Raw genomic sequence first — 16,599 nt, 5'->3', positions numbered from 1 at the left:
TACAAATGGGAATGCCAAGATCACACACAGGTAAGCAAGGGAAGGAGGGATCTCTGCTAAAAAGTGTAAGATTTTTGTGAACTTTTTGCTACAAAGTGTAAGGTTTTTGTGAACCGACCAGAGAGCACCGGCTATTGGGCGGTATAGAAATGTAATAAATAAATAAATAAATAAATAAATAAATAAATAAATAAATAAGCTGCGAATGCCTCCACACCCCCTTGCCATGCCATGCCTAAACGGTATTGTTGTTACACTCTTTCTTGATGTGAGCAGGAAGGACAGATCAGCATAGAGAAAGTCAGAGAACAAGGAAAATAATCAAGCACAGGATGGAGACGTCTTTCCTTTCCTTTGATGATGTTCCTTAGGAACCCAGTCCAGTCATGGGAAGCTCGGGGCTCGGAAGCACAGCTCTGCCTCGTGCAGCCTTGGAGATTGCCTCTGATTTACAGCCTGGGAATGTGAGAACCAGGCAGGAGATGAGAAGGGCGGTTGAGGAGTGGCACCAGATTGCAACACCAACTGAAAAGGGTGGAAGAGAGACGCCCCCTCAGACGTAGTGGCTGTTCATGGGCCAGTCTCCCCAGCCAGGAAAGCTCGCCAGAAGGAGAGCTCTAGCAGCCCTTTCCCTGTATTTAAGCTAGTGCAGAGGCTGGAACTCCTTTGCTGAGAGAACATCGTATTAATTGTTCCGAGAACTCTCTTGCTTGGTCTTATCATGAATCTGGAACTCTTGTCTGCCTTGGATCTTGTATCATTAAGACTCTGACTTACAGTATATTGCTGGAACTCTGATCTTGTATGAATTGGTTTTCCTGCACATTGCAGAGGGTTGGACTTGTGGCCCCTTCCAGCTCCACAATTCTATGAACAAAGCAATGTGCCAATAGTGTCTGTATAGCCTATTTGGTTTATTGGAAATAATAAATGCTATTGCTCTGCCATGAGCTCTGGAAAAGGGATCTGTGTATCCTTATCTATTGCAATGAAGAGCTTCAATGTTATCTGTGATCTGTGTTGATTTGTCAGAGTGTGTCGGAAGGTGAGCCTGACATCCTGCTTCAGGCAAGTAGTTTAAATGGTAACACTTCTTTACAAGATTGGTTGCTTTTCTAATTAAGAGCTAAAGGTTGGATTTCATCTGGCTGAAGATCTTATTAAAGCTCAGCGTGTTTTACAAGTTGAACCTACCCAGTCAGGAGTAAACCCCACCACTGACATCAATTGAAATTTCTCCCAATAAACAATGCATAGGATTGAGATCATGGCCCATGATTTTATTAGTGGCTTGTTTTGTTTATTATGGATGTCTATGTTTTATGATGGGATGTTAAACCAGAATGTGAGCTCCATTGAATATAAATAGAAGAAGAGCAGGACTATGGCTTCTCCTTTGGGGGTGGCTGCTGGGGCTGTCATGATGAGCTCCTGCACTTCCAAATTTGCCTTAACACCACCAGATGCAGCAGCAGAACCACCCGGGTACCTGCTCTCCTCTTCAATCCGGAAGCACAATCAAAGCAGCCAGTCATCATGCAGAGATACAGCAGGAGGGCTCATCTTCACACACACAAAGAGGAAAGTTTTTGGAGCATCAAGGTCAGAGCTGGCCACCTCCCATTTCAATTCAGAAAAAAATATATGTTCCAGCAGAGCTCTTCCCCTCCCACACACACCTGAGCAAGTCACCTCTTTGCCAGGGGGAGGAACAGTTCCAGGCCCTAAGTGGGGCCACCTCCTCCTGGGAGCCCAAGTCCACCCTTACCTCATTCCTCTACACCACCAGCACTCAGGGAACAGGTGAATGGCAGTGGCAAGAAGCAGAAGCCCCAAACTCCTTTGCACTTTCCCTCTGGATAACCTGGCAGTGTGGCATGGGGAGGGTGACCACGCACTGGAGTGTATGGGAGCCTGCCAGGCAGCCTATGTTTCAATCCTGCTGCTGCTTCTCCTCAGCTGTAGCTGGTACGAAGTTGGTGTTAGTGGGCCCTCCCAAGGCTTTGGGGCTTTGGAAACTCCCTAGTGGTGCCAACCCATGACACTGTCCTGTTCCCTAGTGCCCCCACCTGGCTCTGAAGTTGGCTTGGAGGCAGAGGAGACCACCCTTAACCTAACCCCTGCTATACAAGGTCCTTCCATGCCAGAAGATGTGGCTCCATATGAATCCTCAGATGCAGAAGACATTTCGTCATTACAGCCTTCACCACCACCAACCTGTGGGAGCACATGGCTACAAAATTGGACAATGGTCTTTTAAGAAGCAAATTGAAGGGGTGGGACTAACCAAAGGTCTAGATCTGCTGGGCTTTATAAGGCTTCAGAAAGTTCTCGTTGACTGAGCATCAGCTACTGTGGAGGTGTCCAAGGTGCTGAAAGACCCTGCCTGGTCTAAACTTGCCTTTGCTATTCAGAAAACCAAACCTGACTTGACCTGATGCAACCAGATTTGACCAGACAAGACCCAACCTGATTTGTCATGACCAGACTTGACTTGATGTGACCTGACATCACAGATTTACACTCTGCTTTCTTGTACGTAACACAGCCTCGCTGGTTTTGGCACCTCTGGGTGCCTTGAACAGAGCTGGGCAGAACGCACACAAGCCCTGGCGAAGGGGCCAGAGAGCAGTAGGCTGATGAACATGCAGGTGCATGCGAGGTCTCAGAGGCTTCTGTGTGTTCCTGAGGAGGGAGAGGAGGCCTCGGTAAACAATCTATGGGAGATCTCATCCAGGCCTGCTGAGTGAGCCACCCCGGCAGGCAGGAGGCAGGAGCGCTTGCTGCATGTCCCGTCATTTCACCCACTGCCTTCGCCATGAATCAACTCGCATCTGGTTCGATGAACACCAAGTCCACATCCATCATCAAGTCTGCTGCACAGTCAGTGCTGTGGAGTCCTTCTTGCATGGACCTAAAAACCAGGCACAGATTGCAAACCACCAATTCATAGTTTCTGTTCAAAAGATCAGGCTGGATGGTATTTAATGATCAAGTGTCTGAGATTTTGTCTGTGAATGGAAATAGCACAGTCTTGATTGAAAGCCACAATTACATTTGATTAAAGAAAAGCTGGTTGGCCTCCCTCCCTCCCTCCACCCCACCTCTTTACAAGGCACCATTTAGTTTTTTAAAATGCCCTAATTAAGCTTCACATTATTGCAACAATACAGATGTCCTCTGGCAGCAAGAAAATTAACATGTTATTTCCAAGGAATTCTTTTACAAGACTATCATTTTTTTCATATGCTCATCTAAGCCAAGTTAATGCTGATGGCAATTGCTTTTCTCCCTCAGGTAATGTCTCCGGAGCTCTGTGAAGAAGCAGATGCAGACAAGCTGATGCAGACACCAGCTATTCTGCCTCTTGGAGAAGGGCTACATATCCATTCCAGCATCAGTCCACAGGAAGGGCGGAGACAACCATGATTTTCAGGAGAAGAATACTATATACAAAACCAGAGAGGTTTCCTGACTGTCACCTTAGTGGCCCCTGGCTCTTGCAGCCTTTTAGGGACAGGAGTGAGAATTAAAGGCAGGAGTCCTCAACTGGTGTTTGAAAGGCTGCAAGCAGAACCAAGGCACGTGCAGTGTGCCCATCCCACCCGCCCCTGGTACTCCTGGCCTGGGTGCAGCCCCTGGGCAAGCCTTGGCCCAAGGGAGATGCTGCTTTGGAGGGTTGCTACAGGGAGGCAAATGCCAGCCCCTACAGGGGCTATTGGGGCAAGGTGGGCCCAGGGGGGGGTGCCATTTGGACACCCAGGAGCAACCCTCAAAGGAGTGGTGGGAACAGTTTGGTGTTTTAAAAGCACTCCATGTTTTGTGAATACAGGAATGGATGCTAGAAAAGCCCTGGGTGTTTCCAAAGTGAACAGGAGGAGATCCTTCCCACAGTTCATTGAAGGAAAAAAGGGCCAAGATCCAGAAGAGCCCTCCATGGTTCAGAATAATCCGTCGTTGCTCTGGGGCTGTAGAAGTCAAGGGAAGCACCCCATCCATCAGCCATCTATCTGACCCCATCCATCAGCCAGAGGACAGATGGAGAGGGGGCACTCACTCACACGTGTATTATTATTAGGGATGTCAGAATAATCTGAAACAGACTCAAATGACTTTAGATTTCTATGAATCCAACCCATGGATTCCACAGTGGAACAAGTCAAGTGGATTCCACAGACATGCAGACTTTTTCTTTTCCTTTTCTTTTTTACTTTCTGGAATTGCGTGCACAATTAGTCATACAAAATATGAAAGTTGCTGGAAAAACACTAATATATATGCCATTAAAAAAAATCCCAACTACATGTTTTATACATCTCTCTTCAACCCCTGCTGTGCAGCAATCTTTCTGTGAGTGCACTCTGCTTATTTAGCATACATAGAGCTATAAAAATACACAAAATTGTCAACCCTCACAGCAATCCTTCATGGAAAGCAAGGACATGAGTGCCACTGAGAAGATCATGCAGCATCCAGTCTCTTTGACAAGTAATTTCATAGGGGAAGTTAATTCATTTTTACTCTCAATATAGGAGTCTGAGAACACAAGTCCGCTCAGTGAATTCTGAGATTCTTTGGACTTGGTGGCCAGTTTTTAAGTTGCTAAATCTCATTGTTTTAAATAAATATAAAAAAATAAATTGGCATGATATATGAGTATCATGTGATATTTAATATTTCTCTGTAATGCCAGAAAGATTCTGTTTGAAGCTCACTTTTCAGGGAGAACGTCACCAGCAGACAGGGCAATGGTCCAGTGACAGACCTCTGCAGCCATATCATCCTTCTGTCTCTGCCTTCTGCTAACCATTACTTTCCAAACCTGTTCCTTGAAATCCTAGAGCTGTGCCTGTTCATTTTGAACAGTGATAGGAAGCCCCACTGAGTGGGATCCTCAAGTCTACTGACACACAGCAGGCACCAAGGAAGCTGCTTTTTTAAAAAATACCTATTTGTCTCTACATGCAAACGCTGGATTCTTGGCAAGAGCAGACTAGGGTGTGTCAGGTAAGCCTCATCCCTACACTCTCCAAAGGATGTTCTACAGTTACAGCTTCCTTAGCCTTAAATGCTGCTAAGGGTCTTGTGTGGGTTTAAGTCTCCCGCCTGCCATAGCACTCTTCAGGCCAGCCTGTTCTCCTTGCAGGAAAATGAGGGAGCCAGAATGAAGACCACAGACTCCTCAAATGCCTCTCAGTTGCTGACCCTGCCCATGGTGCCTGGAGAGTGGGCCTCAAACACAAGGGCCCAAAGGGGAAAGTATGCCATTGGTGGGAAGGGGAGGATGCCTAGGCTTCACCCCCTTGATGTCCCGACTTCGCCCCTTGGTTCAAAAAGTAACCAATACAATCTTCAGCTGCAAATCTAGTCATGATATTTGATAGTAATTCATTCTCTCTCTCTCTCTCCACATTTTGTACAAAAATACATAATTAATGAAACAAAACATAAACGTCCCTCCGCTCCTCCCTTACACACGTTAAAGTATCAGCATACTCTTTTCTTACAGCAGAACATCAGCTCTCCGTCAGAGTCCGCAGATCAAAGAGGGAGGCTGGACTGGCTCCCTCCTTGGCTGTGTTTCATTCTGGAGGCAAGCAAGAGCCTTTGGCAAATCGTCTGGACTTCTATTAATGCACTGGGGTGGGGGGATTGTCACGACTTTTAATGTTTTAATATAATAGCTGGTTTAATTATATATTTTTAAGTGTGGATATTTCTATTTATATGTTTTAATTTTATATATTTTTTAATTTTGTAAAGCTGCCTTAAGTCCCAGAATTGGGAAACAGGCATAATAATAATAATAATAATAATAATAATAATAATAATAATAATAATAATAATAATGTCTTTAGCATGCCCAGGTTCAATAAGTTCAGGTAAACCAAGCAGAAGCCAGGGGCAGGGTGTTAAAGTCCAGTGTTATAATCCAAACCAGGATCCCAAACACGGAATTCAGGGCACGCAAAGGAATGTTTGGGACCAGCAACGCAGTATTCACAAATCACTTATTTATTTATTTATTTATTTATTTATTTATTTATTACATTTTTATACCGCCCAATAGCCGAAGCTCTCTGGGCGGTTCACAAAAATTAAAACCACAGTAAAACACCCAACAGTTTAAAACACAATTACGAAATACAGTATAAAAAGCGCAACCAGGATAAAACCACACAGCAAAGTTGATATAGGATTAAAATACAGAGTTAAAACAGTAAAATTTAAATTTAAGTTAAAATTAAGTGTTAAAATACTGAGTGAATAAAAAGGTCTTCAGCTGGCGACGAAAGCAGTACAGTGTAGGCGCCAAGCGGACCTCTCTGGGGAGCTCGTTCCACAACCGGGGTGCCACAGCGGAGAAAGCCCTCCTCCTAGTAGCCACCTGCTTCACTTCCTTTGGCAGGGGCTCATGGAGAAGGCCCCCTGTAGATGATCTTAAGGTCCGGGTAGGTACATATGGGAGGAGGCGTTCCTTCAGATAACCTGGCCCCAAACCGTTTAGGGCTTTAAATGTTAATACCAGCACTTTGAATTGGGCCCGGACCTGGACTGGCAGCCAGTGAAGTTGTAAAAGGACTGGCGTAATGTGATCTCGCCGGCCAGTCCCTGTTAATAACCTTGCTGCCCTGTTTTGCACCAGTTGAAGTTTCCGGACCGTTTTCAAAGGCAGCCCCACGTATAACGCATTGCAGTAATCCAAACGAGAGGTTATCAGAGCATGGATAACTGTAGCTAAGCTATCTCTGTCCAGATAAGGGCGCAGCTGGTATATCAGCCTGAGCTGATAAAAGGTGCTCTTTGCCACTGAGTTCACCTGTGCCTCAAGTGACAGTTCTGGATCCAAGAGCACCCCCAAACTACGGACCCGATCCTTTAGGGGGAGTGCAACCCCGTCCAGGACAGGGCAAACATCACTTCTGCCTCTGTGCCAGCTTTCATGAAGAGGTGGAGGGACCAGAGATCCTCACTCATCAATCTAGCTCTACTGGGATACTGAGGCTGGAGATGCACACTTCATTGATTTGGCTGCTTTTCTTCTAGTCTCTTCAACTGACACTGTTCCCTAGGAGATAACCTTGGGCATGTTAGACTTATATTTATTTGGCAAGTTATAGCTGTGTAGTTTCAGTGTGTAACTGGTGCAAGGCAAGTGTTATAGATAGAAACACATACACACTGGCACTTCAAAAACAAACAGCACTGTAGAGTCCATAGCTCCTGGGGAAACAAGTTTCTGAAACAAATGTTGAGTTGTAGCCATTATGGTTGCACTGTTCAAAGGAATACTTACTATCAGTGATGAAGGAGGAAGTAAAAGCAGTTTACATCAAAGAGTAATTACAAGAAGAAACTAGTGGAGAAAGAAAACTAGTCGCCTTTTGTTTATTGCCCTCCCCTCACTCATCACAAACGTCGTTGCTTTACTCCCAACACAGGGCAGGCCTCTTCATCAACTGAATCTATCTTCTGCATGCGTCCCCAGGAATGTTCCTCTGCCCGGGTCCTGGCTTTTTCCATAGCTAGGCCTGGCATTACTTAAGAAGGAGAAGGTTCCTCCCCATGCCTGCAATCTACTGTGAAACCAGACAGAGATGAATTCCCAGCCCCCTGCCAATCCATACCTTGACTAGGCCTTAAGCCATCTCCTTCTATCTCCGAATCAGACTTTTCCTCTGAGACAGCAACATTAGGCACAGGTGTGACACATACATCTGTAGAGTTCCATGTCTTACTTAAATCTTTCTTTCCCTTCCAAGTTCAGCCAGGATCTCTTCTCGATCCTCCCAGAGTGCAGGACACGGAATAACAGGCTCAAGTTAAAGCCAGATTCCAGCTGGACATCAGGAAAAACTTGAGCAGTACAACAATGGAACCAGTTACCTAGGGAGGTTGTGGGCCCTCCCACACTAGAGGCATTCAAGAGGCAGCTGGACAACCATCTGTCAGGGATGCTTTAGGGTGGATTCCTGCATTGAGCAGGGGGTTGGACTCGATGGCCTTGTAGGCCCCTTCCAACTCTACTATTCTATAATTCCATTTCCTATATGTGTCCTCTCAAAAACTTCCTTATGTGAAAGACTCATATAAGAAAATGTGGGACCTAGCAATAATACCTAAATTAACTCATTATATTAGAACAAAAGAAAACAGAGAGATGGGATAACTTTAAAGAAAAGTGGACAACCCTTTTTATTACTGTAAAAAGAATTTAATGTGCCCTAATGTGAAGAATTATTTTACTTTAGATTCCTGTTGAAAGGTTTGTTTAAAAAAATCCTCTCTCTGTGTGTGTGCATAGTGATCTTTCCCCCTGCTCCCTTATTCTTCATATTCCATTAAACTTTATTCTTAGATGAACATTTATTTTGAGGATTGCTAGAATAAGGTGTGGTTTTGCCTGCACAATGAATAGTATAATGAATTGGCACAATTTCAGTGGGGGAGGGTGAAGCAGGTGCGCTAGCACTGAGCTGCATCATGTGGAGCTCTTTCAGAACCCTCCTGACCTGTTGCTTCTCCTCAGATTCACTGTCTAACTGAGATGGAGGAAATATTGTTCTGTGGTTAAACTTTGGCTGATAAATTACAGTTGTGACATCCCCAATCTCCTACTCCTCCCTGCCCCACTTTGGAGTTACCCATCACTCTGTGCACGACCCATGCTAGTGGCAGATAGGCATGTTAGGAATGAAAATGCCAGGCATACATAAATGCCAGAGATCAATTAGCACGGTAATGAGACAGAGAGAGATGCAAGAGACCGTGCGTATGACATGAAGAACATTCTCTGTGGGCCGTGCTGGCTTCAAGACATTTTTGTTCCTGAGAGAGAACAGCAAATGGTGCCCTCACCTACCCGCCAGCCCACTCCTCCAAGTCAAGGTGCAAAAGTACTCAAAATTGCTCAAATTATTTTTGCGCATGGGGCTGAAAATCCCACAGGGGCCTCTCCCCCTCGCTGGTAGTAAAAACACATTAACAATGAATCAACTAGCTATCAATTTGCTGCTCTTTTATGCTTCCCAAAAGCGGCCACCTCACTCTGTCTCCATGTGACACATTTCCACAAAGAGATCAACAGGCTTTGAACTATACAAAATGATGCAACTGGAACTTTAACAGCACAATGAAAAAAAGAATCGGAGTCTCTGGAAACAAGGGCGGGGGCAGGGGGAACTTATATCTAATTTCATACTTTTGAATCAACATGCAAACCAAAAAACTCAGTCTGCAAAATTTGCAATTCTCCAAATTTTGCAATGGACTTCACTGATCAAAAAATGCATATCAGACACTTATATATTAGGGGAAATGCACACAAAACTAGGTATATTAGCGGAAATAAAATTCAAAAATGCATATTAGGCAAATGCCTTGCAAAAATTGTGTATATTAGGCAAAATTGTATACCAAAATGCATGTATTAGGGAATATGTGCTCAAAAACGCATACAAATTTTCATGCAAAGTATGTTGTTGTTGTTTTTTAATCTATATTCAGAATGAACTGAATTTAGGATTGGGAAGATTGGGGAAATGAAAAACTCAAAGAAACCAAAACTGACAGATTCACGCATCTCGAGTGCAAACACAGGTCAGGGCAGAATGAATTCCTACAACTACGGTTGAGCTGACCTACATATTGTGTTGGCAGCCAGCCCTGAGAAATCCCTCCACTCCTCTGCACATGTGTCCTATGCAAGGGCCTGCCAGTGGAAATGACCCACACTTCTTGCCTTTATGAGCACAACTGCTCTCTTAGATGACCAACGATTGATTGTGGCCAACAAGGTGCCTCTGGGAAGCCTGGGAAGCCAGGCATGAAGGCAACAGCCCTCAGCAGCACCTGGTCTTCAGAAGCAGCCCTGCCTCTGGATGTGGAGATTCGATCTGAAATCCTTCAGCTGTGGGTTTAATCCATTCTGAAAGCCATCCACGTTGGTGGCCACCACCAGATCTGTTGGCCATGAATTTGATCCATCCATTATGCTGTGCTGGAGAGCCTTTTCCCAACATTACTAACCACCTGGAGAGGACTCCCCCTAAGTCCCCTGGTGCTGGCAGAGCCTCCGAGTGCAATGGCAGACAAAATCCACAGCAACACACACACACACACACACTGCTGCTGGAACCCTAAAGCTTTTGGGGCACCACCACTGCAAGAGGCAGCACAGGGCATAGTGAGGAAGGCCGGGGGGCTTACTCCAAACTCTACACTTACTCAAAGGACAGTATTGCCCCCAACAACAGCATGGCATTGTGTCTGCAAAGGACTCCCAACAAAGTCAATGGAAGCCCCAAATAACTGCTCTCCATTCCCTCTTGCCACAAAGGAGGGTCAAATTTGGAGCAAAATCACTGGTGGCCCCCAAGTCTTCCCTCCATTGCTCCTCCCACTGTTGCTTTCCCCTTGTATATGTAAGTCAAGGCTCTAGGACAGGGAGCAGGCAGATAGAGAGAGCTGCCCGCAGGTCACAGGTGGGCCCTCCTCACTGCCATTTCCTGATGAGACCCATTGGAGGCCATCAATCACATGGCAGATGGGTGTCTAAGTGGAGGAGTAGCTGTCACCAGCGGTGGCAGAAGCAGCAATAGGAAGGTGGTGAAGGATGGTGGCTTTGTAGGGAGCAGCAGGATCTCCCACATCCTTCCCTGGAATTGAGTGACGCCCTGAGCTTTAGTGGGCTGGACAAGGTCCTGGCAATGGTACCCAGGGTCTTACTGGGATGTGCCAGAAGATTTCAGGGCCCTTCAGTCTCTGAATGAGACCAATGAGAAGCAGGCAGAGGTGGCCACAAGGCCTTCTTGCTCAGCATGTGGGCATGAGATAGAACACCAAACAGACCAATGGACCTCATTACTTGCAGTAGGTCTCAAATAGACATTGGACCAACGTGTCTAAAAGTATAGCCAGGCGTACAACCAATTTCTTTCCTTGGGAGTTCATATAGCTTCTGACAAATGGTCATTGAAAGATTCCAATCAATTGTCTCAAAAAATTCTTTCCAGGTTCTCAGGTACCAATTTAAGATAGAAGAAAATTTTATCGTTATTATTAATATCTGCTTTAGCCTCTTCTGAAAGTTATCTTTGCCTCCTTATCTTGTTCCTTTAGAATTGGGCGCAGTGTTTGAGAGGAATATAGTCCAGTGATTACTCATAAACAAGAGTCTCATTTTTCTGATGAAGCAGTGAAATGGCATTAAATCCCAGAGTTGTGATCAAATAACTTGCCACTGCTTACTATTACCATTTCTTAAATAGTAATACTTATGAACTGATTTCATTCATATATGAGTATATTTACTCTCACAAAAATATATTTTCCACTGTCAACATTAAGAGACATTTTGAATTGCATTTATGCAGTTGATGCAAACCATTTATGTTGACCATCATTGTTATTAATTGTTAAAATCACTCATTTCTGTTTGGTAGATACCACACCACTTGCATTGCCTAAGTTTGCCTATCGCCCATTATCATGGGACGGCATGCCACCCGTCTCATGATAGAGACCACGCTGGAGAAGCAACGAAGGGGCCTGGGTGGATAATAGGAGAGAGCTGAGAACACTCTGGAAGCTCCGGGGGGGGGGGCTCTGAATCCATGCTGCGTCGGTTATATGATGTAGCCGCCAATTCGGAGCCATCCCAGGGCAAAGAGCCACAGCAGAAAAGCCAGGAACTTACTCTTAGGCTGAGTTCAGACGACACGCTAATCAACGGTTGTTTCCCGGTCTGTTCCTATTACCCCTGCAGTTTATTAGCGTGTCATCCGAACTCAGCCTTACTTTTCCTGCCCTAGTGAGGTCAGCGGGCTCTTCCACTATCTGTCCTCGCTTCAGCACATTCCCGGGCAGAAGGCGAGGGCGCCAGAAGCCATGGGAGGAGGCGGACCTGGTGAGCCTAATGGTGTCTCTCCCAGTGGGAATTATTCGCGGTCACTCCACACCAGCCATACCATGGGATTTGGCGGCAGAGCAGCGCCAACTCAGCGCCATGAAGGCAGCCCCCAAATCTTGCTAAGTTCCATGCAGTGACAACCCTGGAGGCTTGAAAGTAACGACAAGTCTGAGGGCCACAGAACCATGCTAGGGCAGGCAGGTTAACACCCCCCCCCCCACCGGCCAGAGAGAAGAACAGGGCACAGTGGAGGCTTTGGCCCCTACCGGAGTGGCAACCCTGGCAGAGAGGTTCCCTGGGGCTCAGCCCTGAACTGGGCACCTGGGAAGAAAGGACGGGCGCCACTTGTCCCATGTTGCAAACTGGGATTTTGCAGTTGCCACCTGAGCACCAAAGACCCAGCGTTAGCCATGGGCAGAAACCAGCGGCTAAAACTTTAAGGCTGAGTTCGGACGACGTGCCCATCAACGGTTGTTTTCCATTTCGTTCCTATCCCGGCCCCAGTTGATTAGCGTGTCGTCCGAACTCAGCCTCCCAGTCTGGAGGCGAGTAAGATCCCCGGGTCCTTTTGCGTTGGTTTCTGCCAGGGCCGGCTCGGGCTCTCCCCAGCCATGCTACCCTGGCCATAAGCCCGTGAGGCCGGCTAGGGGAGGCGCGGGCGCCTGGCCCAAGGCCGCCCGGCGTGGCCCGCACTCCCGAGCGGTGCCGAGTTCGCCCCGGGGCGGCGGCGGGCGGCGGCTTCGCCCCTCCTCCGGCTGGCCTAGAAGGGCGGGCGGGCGCTTTCGCTTTCCGCGGGGCGGAAGTGGGACGCCGAAATCACCGCCCGGGGAGCGCGCGGCGGCCGGTGGGAACCCGGGCCCTGGACCTGCCAGCCCCAGGCTGGATGGATGGAGGCCCTGCCCGAGCCGAGCCCCGCGCAGCCGAGCCGGAGCCATGAGCGGCGCAGGCGGGGCGGCCCGGAGGGACTCGCTCCTCTACTACTACTGCCTCAAGTTCTCGCTCTCGGCGTACGCCATGCTCTTCTCGGTAGGTGCCGCCGCCGCCGCCTTTGTCCCTCCTCGCCCGCCGCCGCCGCCCTTCCTTTCTCCGACCGTAGCAGCCGCCGCCCGGTCCGCGCGGGCTTTGTGGGCTTTCCGCCGCCGCCCCTCTCCTGCCTCGGGCTCCCTCCTCCTCGTCGTGCCTCTTGGATGGCGGCGATCCCAGGAAAGCGCCGCATCCATAGCAGCAGCGTTGGCTCCTGCAGGGATCGCCTTGGCCGGGTGGGCCAGGCTGCGCTGGGACCGACCCGGGCCTGGCTCGTCTCGTTGTGATGGAGCCGGCCGGGCTGGCTCGTCTCTGGCATCCCCTCCGCCCCCGGCCACCTTGACGCTTTGAACAAGCATCGGGGGAAGAGTTGAGCCCGTGGGCCGCAGTTTCTCCTCCTCCTCCGAGTAGCCCTCCGTGCTTAGACGGATTTGCAGTCTAATCTCCTGTGCCAAAGGTGAGGGAGGGCAGGCAGCCCCATCGGCATGGACCTGGCCTGAAAAATAGCTCTCCAGCAAGCCAGGGGGTTCCCGTAGCCAGTGATTCGAGCAGCCCCTGAAAACCTGTGTCCCAAAGTCCTGTTTCTGTGTCCCCTCCGTGTTTTGAGAGCAGCCTCACTTTATACCTCGTTAGTGGGAGAACCACGTATGGGTGAGCCGGTCGTTTACGGGGCTGTGGGGAGTGGCAGAGCGGCACTAGCCAAAGCAAGGCTCCGTGGAGGGTGGAGAAGTGGGAAAAGACGCCGAAGGGGGTCGGGGAGGCTTTTGTAGGAGGGGATACAGTGAGACTGCAGCACCAGTGCCGGACACAGTTGAGGAAGACCTTTGGCTAGGGGTGGGCTGGGTAGTTATGGGGTTCAGGGAATGTTGACTATTTTAAGTACAAGAATTGAGAGCAAAGGCCTGTAACTGGGAGGCAGTTGGAGAGTGGAGAGCTAAATTGTGGGTGTTCCTCATAAATGATGCTTGCATTCTGTATGCCTGGGTACCCAGTCCTTAGCTGCTACCGAATGCTGCCATCTCTTTCTCCATCACTACCAAATGTAAGGAGGAGCCCCAGTGTTGAGGTAAAAAGAAGTGAAGCACACATTCAAGTTAAGCACCCCTATGATTTTAGCAACAGGGCAGTTAACACTTTCCCAACTTCTGCTAGTAAGTAACTTAGTTTTTCAGGTAAACAAACCGAGTAGTAGCAATATAAGAAACAATTATGCAAGTAGAAAGCCAGCAAGCATGCAGGGTTTTCTTTTTCCTAAAGCTTTTAAAACTTGATTTTGTTCTGACTTTTATACTGCCTGTTTGGTGCATTCTCTTCCCCTCCTTATTGTTTTATTATGATTTTATTAGAATGTAAGCCTATGCGGCAGGGTCTTGCTATTTATTGTTTTACTCTGTACAGCACCATGTACACTGATGGTGCTATATAAATAAATAATAATAATAGGGTCTATCCAGTGTATTGCACTGAGTGGATGCAAATATGGCTATTTGCCTGCTAGACAGAAGAAATGGGGAGGGGGGTGAGTTCCTGGCCCTCAGGCAACAGGTTTGCTCTCCTGAAGCCAACGTTGCTCCTGTCCTGGGAAGGGGAGAGAGGCAGAAAGGTTCGTGGACAGGACCTTTGAGCACCTGATAGTGGCATCCCAATCCCTGGGTGGTGGCCTCTCTGCAGTCCTAGAGAATGCCTGATATCCTCATACTGAGGATATGAAGTAAGTCTAAGAATGTATAAATTACCCCTGTGCAGAGGTAGAGTGCATTTCCACACCACTGTGTTGCTAAGGGTAGGCATTGCACATCAGCGGGTAGAAGGTGGTTACTGGATCATAGGGTGTTTTTTCCATGCAAACCTGGACCAGGCAGCACCTGTTTTCTGCTAGTGCACCTGATTTGTCACATGCATCTAGACCAGCAATCCCCAACTTATTGCCCTCTAGATATGGGGCATTTTGGGAGATCTGGAGGGCACCTGTTTGGGGAACACTGGTGGTGTTGTAGTAGTAGTAGTAGTAGTAGTATTGAAAAACGAGGAGGGGGACCTCCCGAGAGGTAAAAAGATCCACCTGGGTTTCTGATCATGTAAATTTGTTCTCAGTTCTGCAGCTGATTTCCACAGTGCAGAACTGTTCCCTTCCACAGCAGGGTCAGTTGCCTGAGGAACTTCATTTAAGCCTTGGGTCTCTGTGGAGATTTGTTGATTTCCCTTAATGGGTCTTTGCAGAGCATGAAATTATTTTTGCTTTCCTTGTTTTAAAATTTAATAAATACACTAAACACTACCATCAGGCAGCAAAATATCAGTTACACTTTCAGAACTGAGTTTAATCCCTTAGTAAAGCCCAGGTTTCCTATATATTTACTATATATTGGGTGGAATATAATCCGCCTCCCTGCAACATTCAGGCAACGGCCTACAAGTGGACCAGCTGCATACATGGACACGCAGGGAGGAAGCAAAACATTAAGATGCAAGGTCTGTAAACATCTAACAAAATCACACTAGGTACTTACAACAATAGTTTTCCAAAGTGCTTTGTGTAATTCAGACAGTTATCCTTACAACAATTCTGCCAAGTAGGCCAGTATTATTACCCCCTTGTTACAAATGAAGAACTGAGACCAAGATATTTGGTTTGCTTGAGGGCCACCCAGTCTATTTATGGGTTCAACTGAACGGGCAAGTGACCATGTTCTGCTTTAGCCACTATACCTCACTGGACTAGATGGACTCTTGGCTTGATCCAGCATCAGGGCTCTTCTAATGGACTTATGATATTATATAGCTACTCACAATGTGAGCAGGAAGTTCCCAGTTCAAATCTTGTTGCTCCAGCCACAAATTCACTAGATAGCAAGTTACTCTTTCTCATACATACCTTGCCCAAGAAGATATAAAATTCTATAGTGGTTTTGAGTGTCCTAAGAGTTGTTTATCCAGTGGTGTCAAAGAACATGTCACTTTAGAGGATTGCATAAGCAAAGTGGCAGTTCCCTGCTGCAAATGTTAAGAATGGGGAGGAGAGAAGCTGTTGCCAGTACTTTATTGGGGCACATGCTCAGCTTTCAATCCTTTATTCCCCTTTGTTACCAAAGCATTGACAAAGCAGTGACCAAAAAAGAGAGAGCTCTTAATGTACCTATATGCACCTCATGTATTGTACATGTACATATATGGCTGTATCAAGATATGCTTTGTGTAGTGATTTACAAAATGCAGCAGAGCATGTGTGCTTTGGATAATGTATAGAAAGAAATGCATTGTTCTATCAATCCTGATTCATCTTGTGCATTGTTTTTATTGATGCGCACATCTGAATCACATGTACACACTGGCAAAATACTTGCCATAGAATCATAAGGCCATTGAGTCCAACCCCCTGCTCAACGCAGGAATCCACCTTAAAGCATCCCTGGAAAATGGTTGTCCAGCTGTCTCTTGAAGGCCTCTAGTGTAGGAGAGCCCACAACCTCCCTATGTAACTGGTACCATTGTCGTACTGCTCTTACAGTCTGGAAGTTTTTCTGATGTCCCGCCAGAATCTGGCTTCCTGTAACTTGAGCCCATTATTCTGTGTCCTGCACTCTGGGATGATCCAGAAGAGATCCTGGCCCTCCTCTGTGTAACAACCTTTCAAGTATTTGCTATCATGTCTCCCCTCAATCTTC

At 47.2% G+C, this 16,599-nt stretch overlaps 1 protein-coding gene across 1 annotated transcript in view; it reads left to right on the top strand.

The window, feature by feature from the left end:
• The window catches only part of LOC134407570 (tetraspanin-15-like), a 193,453-nt gene that overhangs the window by 53,762 nt on the left and 123,092 nt on the right, over positions 1-16,599 (top strand). The window contains exon 2 of the mRNA XM_063139443.1: positions 12,499-12,937. Coding sequence (XP_062995513.1) covers positions 12,499-12,937 — 439 coding nt within the window. The remainder of the gene's footprint in view (positions 1-12,498; positions 12,938-16,599) is intronic.

Source organism: Elgaria multicarinata, chromosome 12, assembly GCF_023053635.1.
Source record: "Elgaria multicarinata webbii isolate HBS135686 ecotype San Diego chromosome 12, rElgMul1.1.pri, whole genome shotgun sequence".
Taxonomy (NCBI): Eukaryota; Metazoa; Chordata; class Lepidosauria; order Squamata; family Anguidae; genus Elgaria; species Elgaria multicarinata.
This window is presented reverse-complemented; position numbering and strand designations above follow the sequence as displayed.